This window comes from Mytilus galloprovincialis, chromosome 8, assembly GCF_965363235.1.
Source record: "Mytilus galloprovincialis chromosome 8, xbMytGall1.hap1.1, whole genome shotgun sequence".
Lineage (NCBI taxonomy): Eukaryota > Metazoa > Mollusca > Bivalvia > Mytilida > Mytilidae > Mytilus > Mytilus galloprovincialis.
Window position 1 is genome coordinate 12,420,022 of NC_134845.1, and position 13,652 is coordinate 12,433,673.

Consider the following 13,652-nt stretch of genomic DNA (forward strand, 5'->3'; position numbering starts at 1 on the left):
AACTTCATTACATTTCTCTGCCTACCGCGCTTGGTTTCGTATTTACTATTTTCCATACAAACTGGAATCTGCTTGTGTTATCATTATGCATGATCATTGTGTAGTTATCAGCCAGGAACCAGTTTACACTCGGTTTCATATTTACTATACAAACTAACTGGTTTCTGCTTGTATTCCACTACACTCGAACAAAGTGTTGTAGTTTGACGGGAACCAGTTTAGAATTTGTAAACTACAAAACGTAATCGGTTATTGTTCATTCCATTTTGGTGTTTCATACCAACTTATATGGTTTGAATAAGCTTAAGACCCTTCAAACATTAATGTGATAGGTATATTAAAGACTGTTTTACAAAAGGATGGAACTGTTTTACTTTCAAAGTCGTACTATAGTGATATCTGTCATGTACGGATTTCCACTCTCACCGGTTAATTTCTTCTTTTACACGTGCTTTTGAAACTTCCTGTTTAAACATCGCAAGTTTCAAAATTGTTATTTGAGTGAATTAAACTTATTTTTACAATCATGAAGCGTTCCAGAATCATTTTCAAGCAGTTTCTTCTTCTCTTTGATGATGGAAAATAGGTTTTCTCAAGAAAATACCGCAAACGATCGCAGAGGAATTGAAACGTACAAGTCAAGTCGGCACCTGGTTAAATTGGCATCTAGTCAAATCGGCACCTATTTGACGTCAATTCGGCATCCAATAATATTTGTTATAATATTTTCTATTCAATTAATTAATAACTGTTACCAAGTACATAGTGAATATGTTGTTGTGTATTTAGGTAAACAAGGAAACCAAAGTGATTATGTTGTTGTGTATAAAGGTAAACAACGAAGCCCTTACCCAACTGTTGTTCTAACAATTAGACAATTATTAAAATAAAATGGAAAACTATGAGTCTCTTTCAATAAATCAAACTTTCATGCCAAATAATTAGCAAATTTAAGGTGTTTTTTTTCAGTAAAGTTTAAACAGCATTAAACCAAAAATCCCGTAAAATGCTCAACTGGTTAAAATAATGCATAAAAATATCCAATATCTCATGTATTAGTCCAAATAATTATGATGTCTGGCAAGGATATTTTATTTTTTTTCTGCGACGTTCGTAGTAAGGCGTCCCAGAAAATAATTAACATAGCCTTGCGGTCATAGGAAGGTGTCCCAAAATAAAATTAAAAAAGCCTTGCCAGACGTAATAATTATTTGGACTACTCATATATATTACATTAAAAATACACCAAAAAAGTCATATAGTTGAGAAAAATAAATATATTTATCACATATTTGTTACGAATACGTTGGGTTTTGCATATGCAATAACCTCAAAATTGCCCAGGGCAAAAAAAACGATATTGATATTGTGCCCTGATTCCAAATGACGTCACGTCATTGCGTCCTTGACGACACTCTTGTGATACAAAATTTAAAATTTTACCTGTTATGTTTCATTAAATTGGTATAATTGAACTTTGTGTCTATATTCTGCAGAACTTAGATATGTGATAAATAGATTATAACATGTCTTTTCCATATTGGCCCTGTTATCATCCCTCGACCCATATCGGCCCTCGGCTAAAGCCTCGAGGCCGATATGGGAGTCTCGGGATGATACCAGGGCCAATATGGAAAAGGCCATGTTATAATCTATACATACAAAATGTACATGAACACCCAAAAATGTGAAAGTTAGTATTTAACTCTTTTTGCTTAAATACTGAAAAAATTCTGGCAACCCCTTTCTTATTTTTACTCTTTTTGCTTAAAATACTGTTAAAAATATATATTTAACATGGGTGATGAATTGACTATATCAGGTGTCGATTTAACCAGGTGCTGATTTGTCCAGGTGCCAATTTAACCAGGTGCTGGTTTGACTAGAATTCTTTGACAAATGTTTGAAATTACCTGAGTTTCATTAGACCTTTGATAACAGTAACAAAAAGATTATTTACTTAATATTTTGTGGGAGAAGGGGTTTCAAACTGTGGTATCAGGTCTGTTCGCGCCCAATACACTTTCGCACCCTACACGTTCGCACCCAAGGTCCGTTCGCACTCTACTCATTCGCGCCCAATTTTAATTCAAATTCAAGTTGAATAATTAGAAAATCATGATTGTTGTTTTAAATTGCTTTGGTGTAAATACTGAATGTATTTATAGCTTGGTATGAGTAAAACATTGAAGATTTTAAAGGAAAAACACAAAAGATAATTGTTTTTAACAGCTTGGTCCCTTTGATCTGAAAAAACGAAGCAATAAAATATAGGAACTAAAATATAGCAATCTACTATTATAACCAAAACATGATAAAATTTATTCAACACACAGAAAAAAACATAGTCAGAATCTTACTTCATTTTGAAACAAGTCAATGAAACAAAGTTATAGCAATACATTAACCAAAACATGATTAAGAGTTATTCAACACAAAATAAAACGTTGACAAAATACCACTTTATTTAGAAAGGATTATTATTATTTTTAACAATACCCTATCCAAAACATGATTAAGATTTATTCAACACTTTATTTTGAGACAATGACAACAATTATACTTATAAGAAAACACTTGCTTACAGAGTTATTAAACACAAAACCAATTAAGATTGGGTGCGAACATGTAGGGTGTGAAAGTGAAAGGGGGCGAACATGAGTTGGCGCAAACGTGAATGGGGCGCGAACGGACCCGGATTCAGACTATGTACCAGTGAGAAATATACAAGCCTTTCTACGGTATTTATTTGTACAAATTCAGGTAGTCTTGACCTATTCATTTATCTTAAAAAAACAGCCAGTTGTCACCTTCACTTCACACACACACATATACAAGTATCAATTATATGCTTACGAGACATGTTGCATTGTTAAACTAATTAAGGTATGTGAAAATCAAGACTTGCATAAAAACTATCCCAATATTAGAGACAGTGGCGTCATTTTTCTTCAGAGCTTTCAGCTCTTTGATTATATTTAGGTGTTTGATTACTTATTTTTTCAAAATTAGTCTAGCTTTGACATCTTATTATGAATATGGCAAATGCAAAAGTTTAACAAAAATGTGATACATTTAGTTTTGATATCAAAATGAACACCTTATTAACTCTCTTAGAATAATGCAGATTGTGAATTGTCATTTTGTGATTGCATAAAAAAAAATTGTTATTTCAGGGAAACGTTGGTGATTCTCGTGCTGTAGCCAGTGTACGAGGTGTTGTTGAACAATTATCATATGATCATAAACCAAGTAATGAGTTAGAGGCTCGACGTATAACAGCAGCTGGGGGCTTTGTGGAATTCAACAGAGTCAATGGTAGTAGAAACATCAAATATTTTTTTTTAAAGAATTTTATTTTATATGTGATTAACTCTGAAATGTTAGAGTTAGAGATATGATATATATTGATATGCACATATATTTTGTCTGACCTTAATTTTTTTTTAAAAGATCAAACATATTTATCATGTTTACATTGAAAAGTTTAGTTTAAGAAATGTAAAAAACAATGATTGTGTTTGAGAATATGAGGTTTTAGTTTGAACAAGAATTGAAGAATTATTGGTTTCCTTTTTAAAGTGTCTTTTTATTTTACAAAATTGAGTAGGATTTTATTTATTGCAGTCATTTTCAATCTCCCCGTGTACACATTTGAGCAAAAGTTATCTCCCTGCCAAAACAATTACTAATTGTATTTTATGTTTTAAATGTAAAAGAGTAAAGAAAAAGTTTTAGCTTTGCATTCCTAAGATAATGTTTTTTATTGTTTTTAAATGTAAGTAAATTAAAAACAAATACATTGCTCTTACTGAATTATAAGACGAACAACAATTCTATAATGGTTCTCCATAAGCATGATAAGTGTTTATTGAAAACTCAGTATATAGAATTGGTTCTCGTATGAGGAAAGGAATAGTAATGGGGTTTAATCTAATATTCTCATTTGTGTAAAAAAAAAATACTCATTTACAATATCCTATATTTAAAGGTAATTTAGCTTTATCAAGAGCATTAGGAGATTTTGTATTCAAGAAAAATGAAACCAAAAGACCAGAGGAACAAATAGTAACTGGTATGTATACAGATACTTGTCAAAACAATTGTGGTACCATGAACTAGTAGTGTAATTAAACAAAACTTATTTGATATATTTCAGTTTAATATATCCATTATTATAAGTTGCTGATCTCTGTTTTAGTCCAATTAATGTTCAGATTTGATAAAAAAAAATTGAAAAAGTAGAATGCAAGCACTAAAAAGTGAGAATGAGGTGCCAATTCATGATGTCTTGATATATAGGATTACATTATTTTGATTATTTTTTTCGGGACCAGATGAGCATTTGCCAGTGAATGCCTCTTTAGTGATGGTTGAGAGTGAGACCAAAATACTTAATAAACCTTATTAAAAATACAGAGTCATATCATGAAAGAGGATCAAAGGTGTAGCCAAAGCTGGGCAAGGAATCAGATTTGCATTCATGAGGGAGATATATTTTAGTTATAGATTTTTTCCAAAATTTTGTGACAGCAAATTTTAAGTCTTAAGAACACAATCTATATCCATATTTTAATCCTAGTACATAAGTAGAAGCTACTGGGTTGATGGTACACTCAGGACTAACAATCAACATGCAGAGGTAACCGCCTTCGGAAGTAATAAAATCATGTATACAAATTGGGTTGATTATCTCCCATGACAAGTATTAGAACAAACCTGTTGTTTGCTCATTTACGCAATATCTGTCACAGTAAATCTCTTAAAAAGGAAGTAAACAGGAACAGAACACATATCTGATCTTGCACTTATCATTCTGTAATTATATATATAATGTAGACATCAAGTAAAGAGAAATAGTTATAACTCTGGACGAAAGAACATACAAAGCTATTTATAATGATGCAAAAGAAAACTATAATAAAACTATTTGTATCTAGTTTTGTATGATTGAAAAGAAAGGATTTGGTGGTAAATTATCATGCTTATATTTGTATACTTATAGCTTATCCTGACGTTGTCCAGAAACGTATAACATCTGACCATGAGTTTATTGTTCTTGCCTGTGACGGTATCTGGGATGTTTTAACTAACCAGGAAGTTGTCACATTTGTCAGGAGCAGGATAGCTCAGGGAATGCAACCAGATATGGTAAGTACTATATATTATATCTGTACTGATCAGAAGAAAAAACATAAGTATAAAGTATAAATATATCTTAGAATATGGAGGCCTCGGTGGACGAGTGGTCTATAGCTAAGTAGTTACTACTGTAATCACTAGCCAGTCAACACTGAGGGTTTGACTTCGAAACCCCGCTCGTGCAGGTGTACTTGACTCCAATCTTAATTGACTAGGATTGTCTGTTTTCCTATCAAATGTCATGGTTTTCTCCAGGCACTATGGCTTCATTCACCAACTGACTGCCACTTAATAGCCTAAAAGCAGTGCTTAAAAGTGTCTTTAGAACACCAAAAATCAAAAATTAAATCTCAGAATATGGCAATGTCACAAAAATGAATCATTACAAAAAGTTCGGGTTATAATTCTGCTTTGTTTTACTGTGACAGTTCTAAATCCTAGAAATGAAACTGATAGTTGTGCAAGATGAGTTATCTACCCTGATTTTGCCTTTTACAGTGCATTTGGTATAGAAACTTCACATACAACCAAATGTTATAACAAAAATACTGTACCCCTAGACAAAAAGAGTCTTCCATAAAAACTGACAAAATCAAGTGCTATCAAACGATAGAACAAATTAAAAACTGACATTCTAAAATTGGAACATGCATTTTCCAAAGGAGGTGATGGGTTAAAAAAGGTTTTATAGCTAGCTAAATCTCCCTCTTGTATGACAGTTAAACAAATTCTGTGTCCTTCATTTTTAAGGGACAAACTAAAGTATGTGAAAATTGTAATGGGAGTTATTTTATATTTTCAGATTTGTGAAGAATTAATGACTCGATGTTTAGCTCCAGATTGTGAGATGGGAGGTTTAGGCTGTGATAATATGACTGTCATTATCGTGTGTTTTCTTAGTGGAGGAACATATGATGACCTCGTTAAACGTTGTCAACGACCCAGTCCTGCTGGTCCTGTAACAAATATGACAAAGTACTAAAAAAATTGTTATGTAGAGAATTTTATTTTATTTATTATTTATATTCACTGTTGATTTTTCCAAAAGTCAGTTGGAGATACGTAAAAGAATGAAATGTTATTTATTTCCAAAAACCTGACTGTATCAGGGCTTGTTTGTCACATGGCAATGAATTTCTCGACTTGAAATTTTTGTATTATTTCTGAAAAGGGTATTGTTTGGAGGGTAGATTTTATAGCCAGGATATGGTTGATGGCAGCTTAACAAGCCCTGATTTAGTAGTCGGAGAATGGAAGTATCATATTACCAGGTGAATGTTTTGTTCCACTGGTCAGTTGTTTGTTTTCAAGTCTTTGTTTGTTAAACAGTTATTTATTTATTTACATTTGTTATGCAAGACCATAGGTCACCTGTGGTAGTGATACAAGGCTAGAATAAACTAAACAGAGACACATTAGCATCCCTCCATGTTCTTCTTTCTAATTAATTTAATGTGCAACATAATATTGACTTCTAGTAATACACTGTTTTCTGTTACACAATTGCTACTTGAGTATTTAGTATGTTCAAGGCTAGAAATGTTAAATAATGTTCACATAAATATTCTGTTGCTTGGTTTTAAAGTCAAGTTTGTCACATTTTCATAAAACTAGTTGAAATGATTTTATATAAGAAAAGTTTTCAAATTTTACAGTTGATTTTATAATTTTAAGTTTAAATTAAGTGAAATAAATAAGGTTACTCAAAAACTTTGATGGGCAAGTGTTGAAATGTATTTTCTAGTATTAATAAGATTATTCCATTTAGACACACCTTTTACACTCATTAATAGGTTAATAATTTCTTACGTATTTTGAATCATTAGTAGAGTGAAAAGCCACTTGGGTGAAGAACACATTTATTTTGTAGTGCATCTCTTTTAGACAATAAATGCAAACTAAAAAAATCACACCTGTGCTTTCTCAATTTTAATATAAGTTGTGGTGTAATAATTTTGGGACAATTAATATCAAAACGATGAAAAAAACTAGATCAGCTCTAACTCAAAATATTGAAAACTCTATCTCATGGGGGTCTTGAATTCAGTTTGACAGGCTCAGACATATTTATTTTGTACCTCTTTTAACTAGACAAAATCACCACTTTTCTATCAAAATCATGACCCATATTTTAGTATTATTTCGTCCCCTAATTCAGTAAAATACAAAAGAGCAGGCACTATCTTAAAATAAAAGCCCAAAATTTAATTTAGATTAGACTCTTACAATAAATATTAATCTGTTATTAATATTGGTGTCTTTTTGCATCAATATTAATTATGGTCTAATTGTGGCTGTTTAAAGCTGACATAAGAAAGATGGAGTAAACTTTTAACTGACATTGATTGGATGATTGATGTCATGTGACATGTTTTCTTTTGTTTCAGTGTACGTCGTGGTAGAGACCAACTATGATAAGTGTGTATGTTAGATTATCACTTTAATAAAAAGTGGGTACAATGTTCACTTGTATATCTATTTTTGCTGTGTGCACTTGATGTTATTCTCCTCTTTATTACTTTAGTACGACACTTTAGTATGATATCATATCATGTACCTTGTCTTTAATTTTTAACTTTTACTAGAACACACCCGCGAAATCGCGGGGAAATAGAGCGTATGTAAACTGTAAAAAAAAAATATACTGACTGAAGAATTTCAGGAGAGGTATCAAAAGTCAAAGGTACTTAGGGACTGGGCACATTTTTTTGCCCTCCCCCTATTTTCCATGAGGGAGGGGGCGCTGACTGACCTAAACGGGGGGGGGGGGGGGGGGGGGGGGGGGGGTGGCTGGGACCCTGCCCCCCATTTCGTTGAAAAAAAATTGTTGATTATATAGGGAATCACTGAAGCATGAGAGGAACGGACACCCCCCCCCCCCCCCCCCCCGTTTAGGTCAGTCAGCGCCCCCTCCCTCATGAAAGGTTCTGGATCCGCCACTGTAAACTAATTGATAGTAAATAGCAAATATTATTCATTTTCGTTTTCCTCCCTAAATAACCCAAACTGAAACACGTTAAGCAAGGATGATACATGCTAGAACTCAAAATGATAGCACAAAGCAAATTTATATACTTTATTAATAGTCTTTGTATGTTCAAAGTACAGAAAAACACAAACCGGAAGACTAATCTGACTTAAAGTTTTGTCCAATGACGGGAAAATATCCGGACGCATTCTTTTTCGTTTTTATCCCAAAGTAACCCAAACTGAATGATCATAAGAATGGATGACAAATGCGACTATACATGTTACCTATAGGACACAGAGGCATGATGATTAATTTATTGTGGAAGGAGGAGAAGCGACACCCAAAATGAGGTCTTCTCGTTTAATAGTATAGATTTGTGGATCTTAGAAAGGCCAAACAATTATTCTCTTTTATATGTTAATGACATGTGATCTTATATATACATTATTTTGTAAGAAAATACATGAAAATATCACTGTGAAATATTGTTATACATTTATTGTAATACAATTAAGTATTTGTGCAAATATCTGATGGGCAATAATGCAGCCTGTAAAATGAAAGCATACTTTTTTTTACTAAATAGCTTAAAATTTGAGATACACTTTCTTTAATTTGTTTGTTTAATGCACAGCAATTTGAACACCTCATTTGATTTTATAAAATAGAGGTAAAAGTTACTTGTCAATATGATAATGACGGCTATTCCATTTTAATTTTAGATAGGTTCATCATATCAGAGCATGTTCATGTTGGATCAGATCTTTTCCCCATTCTGGACAGCAACATTTTATTAAAAGATCATGAAAAAATTTAATACGTTTTCTATGTGCTAGTCATCTAAATATAAAAAACCCTGATTCAATATTGGTTGGGGCTGCATTGATCTTTAGGGAATTAAACTAATAAGTTCTTTGCAAGAACTCGAGAAACTGAAAAGACGAAAATCAACAATTTATTTGCCAATTCTGTGCTATATTGGTCCATTTCTAATATTTCATTTTAGTTTTTTTAAATGAAGATACCCAATCTTTTCCAAACATTTGATGCTGAACTTATTTTTAAATGGCACAATACCTAAAATGATGCATTTAAGTGATCATAGAACATATTTCTTCAAGTAGGAATATTGTGCACCTGTTGTGTTCATACAGAATATTGGAACATTAACATCAGAGTAATTATATACTAATGTATGAGTATGGGAAAAGCACATTGCCATCATAATTGTATTCTATATCTATATGTTTTACACCTTAACAGATGTCTCTATAAATTTCTTGATAGACAGTGTAACAACTTTTTGTTTTACACCTTGTTTAAGGTTTTGATTCAATTTTTATTAAACATATTCTGAAGAAATAAGACATATTTTAGTTTTTGTATATGATCATATAAAATTAGTTCTTCTTCAATTTCAATGCTTTCTTTATGATTACTGTATGTAGTTGTTCAATTTATGCAAAATCATATTACTGATCAATTTAAGGAATAATTTTATAGTTATCAAGTATATTTTATATATGATCAATGAGATATGATTTTCAAATCATTAAGGTAATCAATTCTGTTATAAAATAATAATTCTTACTTTAAACATGTTTAATTTGGTTATTTTATTTTATTGCAGGGGTTTTGTTGTTAAGTCAAGTCCAAAGAACAAATTATTCTACAGAGCCTTATATAACAGACAATTACATTAAGATATTACAATGCTGATATATACATTTTTTTTAGATTGAAATCCTTTTCTTTAACACTAGATAATATCTTTTTTCATTTTGATTACAATTGCTAAAAATTAAAAACACACCAAAAGACATCACTAATTGATGACAAACTTCATAATCCATTCATGCTTTTTACATTTTTTTTTTTTATGTAGATTGACATTACAATGCTTCTATTTCTTCATTTTGCTCAGATCTCATGTTGTTTCCAGTTTGAAAAAAACACCATATATTTCACATTTAAATTTATGTTTATTTCAAATGAGAGGTTAAATCCTTGAGAAAAAATGCCAGTACTAAATATCCAGTTACTAATTTTGTGCGCAATGAGATGAGCATTTCCTATTACAAAAAATACTCCTATTCATGATTGGGAGGTTCAAGCGTTGCTGTCCAAAACTGGCTATTTTAAACTGGCATAGCACATAGCACATGGTAATGATAATGATTATCTAAAATTAAAGTGAAATCAAACATACAATTTGTGTGTTTTGTGTACACAAATATTCAGAAGAGAATACATAAGTCAAATGTCTGAAATATTGGTTTTGCAATAAAGTTAGACGTGTTTAAATATTTTTTTGAATATCAGAAGGAAGCAAATGTTCCAAATCTATGTAAGAGAAACTGCACTTCTCAACTTCTTTATGTATATCATGTGACTTTTTTTTTTGTCATTGTGGAAATTTTTAATAACATTTCCGATATGTTCATTTGAAGTGGTCCCAATAAAATGTAATATTACTATGAGTTGTATATATATATATAATGTATCATCTCACGGCACCAAAGAACTGTCCCATTTCTAAGATAATGTAAATAAGAATTTTATGATATATATATTTATTTATTAAACCTGTTATGGCATGGATATAGTATACTAAATTATTTGTTTTTATTTTCTTGCATTTTCACAAACGCTTTTGAGCAGTACCTCAGAACTTATGATTTGTCTTTCAAGCCATGATCTCTGTAACACATAGTACACATTGTAAATATCAACTATGAACCATAACTCTTGTAATCTAAAAAACAACTTTATGATGTATGCAAAATATCCACTTATTATCATGCTTGTAACTCCGATAGATTAACATGTGTACTTCTGTTACATAGTATTTTCTTTACGCCATAAATGTAGATTGATTCACAACACAAATTCTAGGCTTTCAAGAGGGAAAAAAGTGGTTCTGAACTTTATTTCAACCTTTGGTAAATTAACAACAATTATAGTTAGTTTAGTGACAGATGTATTTTTAAAAAAAAGTGCTTAATATACTTTATAGGGACACATTTATGTCCTATCATTGTGTGTAAATTATTTCATTGTTTTATTTTTACTTATCATATATCCATGAAATGGCTCTGTGTTTAAACTCACTATTTATTTTTGAATTAATTGTAGAAACACTTACACATACTAGACAAGTCTTTTTATAGATTTTTCGCACTGATTCTGACAGGAAAACAATAGTTTTTCACGAATAAAGTATTGATTATTTTAGATATCCTGATTATTTTATTGTGAAAAGTACATGCAATAAGAATCTTGGATGCTATGGAAAAATATTTAAAAAATTCTATATTTGTTTGGTTTTCACTTTTGTGAACAATATTGATGATAAAAATATAGAAAACAGACTATATATCCAGTTTCTATTTGTTAGTGATTGTTCTGTTACCTTATAAAATGATTAACATTTTTCCTTTTATTTCTTGCTATCTATTATAAAATTTACTTGACACTATATCATATAAATGTATTTCTTTATAATTTTTGTTAACCTGAAAATCTAAACTATGATAAATCCAGCTCCAATGTTTCATTTGGAGCTAAAAGTAATGTATTGCATATCACATTTCATTGTACATTTATAGTTGTATAAAGTATATATTACAGTTTCAGGTGTGATAGTTTTATGGGATGATGTTTCTAGGGATTAATTTTTCGACTTACAATATAATTTGTTTTTAATGGTTAAATCTATGAACCAAACCACAATAAAGGTTCCATTTTAAGAATAAAGTGACAAAACAGGTATCATTACCAACCTTCTTTCCTTTCAAACTTATTTTCAAAATATATCTTGTATTCATTAATTTGTTCAGACACTAAATATCCATGAAATATTTGCCACTGGATGTTTATGCTGCAATAATAAATCAATGAATCCTTGAAACTGTACATGTGAAGTATGTTTCTTCCAGTACTGTCAATCAGTAAATTTTATTTATTGCTGAAAACAGTTGTGTGAAAAAGTTACAAATGTGAAAAAAACATGACATTTAGCAAAACAAATATGTAAAAGGCAAGGTAGAAACCGACGAAGCAAATTTTTTAGCAGGACATTACGAAATATCTTGTGACAAAAATTAACTGCTTTACTGCATTGATATTTTTAGGATTTATTTTTATATCTTAAATAGTCCCTTGTAAGGCTGTTATTATCTTTGTTTTGAAGTGATTCACAAATTAGTCGTATAACAATGACCGCCAAACATACAGAATATGTTAGATAGTTTTTGTTAAAAATTCTGTATTTGTACGTAGTGCTCATGAGGTGAAAAATACACCTAGTTTTGTTGTGAAATAAAAACAAAATGTTTGATAGATTTGTCAGTTTTTATTTTATATATGCCACTATGAAATTGTAATCCCTCATTGAAGTGATAGTCATTGTTATGGCTTCATGTATGTCTTGGATTTAATTTGATTCTGATGAGGTCAAACCAAAGTCTTTAAAGTTGGTATTTGTTCCTTCTCAGCCAAAGATGAATAATCTAGAATCAATTGTAGAATTTTCTGGTCAAAGTCTGAGAAGCATGCCAGAGTGTTTACAGTTTCTATTTCAAAGAAAGGATATATACATAATTATACCCAATGTAACAAAGTTCTGTAGGGTATAATGTTTTTAATTCATCAAATATGTAAATGGTCATTCTTTTAGTCCCTCTTATCATTGCAACCCTTCTGATGCTACACAAAAGAATTCTATGAAACTTTGATGATAATTAAGACATAATTTGTAGATGTAAAAATTAGATGTGGTATGATTGACAAATCTCCATCAGAGACTAAGTGACATAGCTTGCTGTTCATTGCAAGTAAAAGCTCTGTGTTGAATTTTAATGGTTTACTTTTCCAAATAGGGACTTGGTTGGAGAGTTGTCTCATTGGATTTCATACTGCGTCCTCTTATATCCTTATAGTTAACAACTATAGGTCATTGTACAGCTTTCAACAATGAGCTAAACCCATACTTCAGTCTGCTACAAAAATTCAGAAATGACAAATGTAAAACAATTCAAACTAGAAAACTAACGGCCTGGTTTATTTATGAAACAATGAATGACACAAATATGATCAACATCAACAAATGACAACAACAGAATCTTGTGGCAATAAGCTAGTTTGTTGGTACCGAATCCTCCCCCTAACCTTGGACAGAATGTTACAGTAACAAACTTGTTCTGTATTGATTGATTGATTGATTGGTGTTTAACGCCACTTTCAGCAATATTGAGATAACACCTGGGAAGAATCATTGATCTTAGGTAGGAAAACAGCAATCCTAGTAATTTCAAGATTAGAGTGAGCACAGGTGCCATGTGCTGGGTACGAACTCACCTCATGATCAGTGTTGAAAGCCTGCTGATACAGTAGTTCAACTACTTACACCACTCACCACCTTGGCCTGCTGTTTAGTAGACCATTTTCCATTGCTTAAGAAATATTCTGCACAACCTGGGAATTTGAATCTTTGTTCCATTGTTGCCAACAAGCGGGTTGAAAATTATTGAATAACCGT

At 31.1% G+C, this 13,652-nt stretch overlaps 1 protein-coding gene across 4 annotated transcripts in view; it reads left to right on the plus strand.

The window, feature by feature from the left end:
* The window catches only part of LOC143085104 (putative protein phosphatase 2C T23F11.1), a 34,096-nt gene extending 21,640 nt beyond the window's left edge, over positions 1-12,456 (plus strand). For 2 of the 4 annotated variants that reach the window (XM_076261290.1, XM_076261291.1), the window contains exons 6-10: positions 3,177-3,318; positions 3,992-4,075; positions 5,006-5,151; positions 5,945-6,117; positions 9,744-12,456. In XM_076261290.1, the coding sequence (XP_076117405.1) occupies positions 3,177-3,318; positions 3,992-4,075; positions 5,006-5,151; positions 5,945-6,117; positions 9,744-9,816 (618 nt within the window). In that variant the 3' untranslated portion in view covers positions 9,817-12,456. Of the gene's footprint in view, positions 1-3,176; positions 3,319-3,991; positions 4,076-5,005; positions 5,152-5,944; positions 6,118-7,529; positions 7,593-9,743 lie in introns of all 4 variants that reach the window. The other 2 variants (XM_076261292.1, XM_076261293.1) reach the window with 2 other exon arrangements.
* The last annotated feature ends 1,196 nt before the right edge of the window (positions 12,457-13,652 follow it).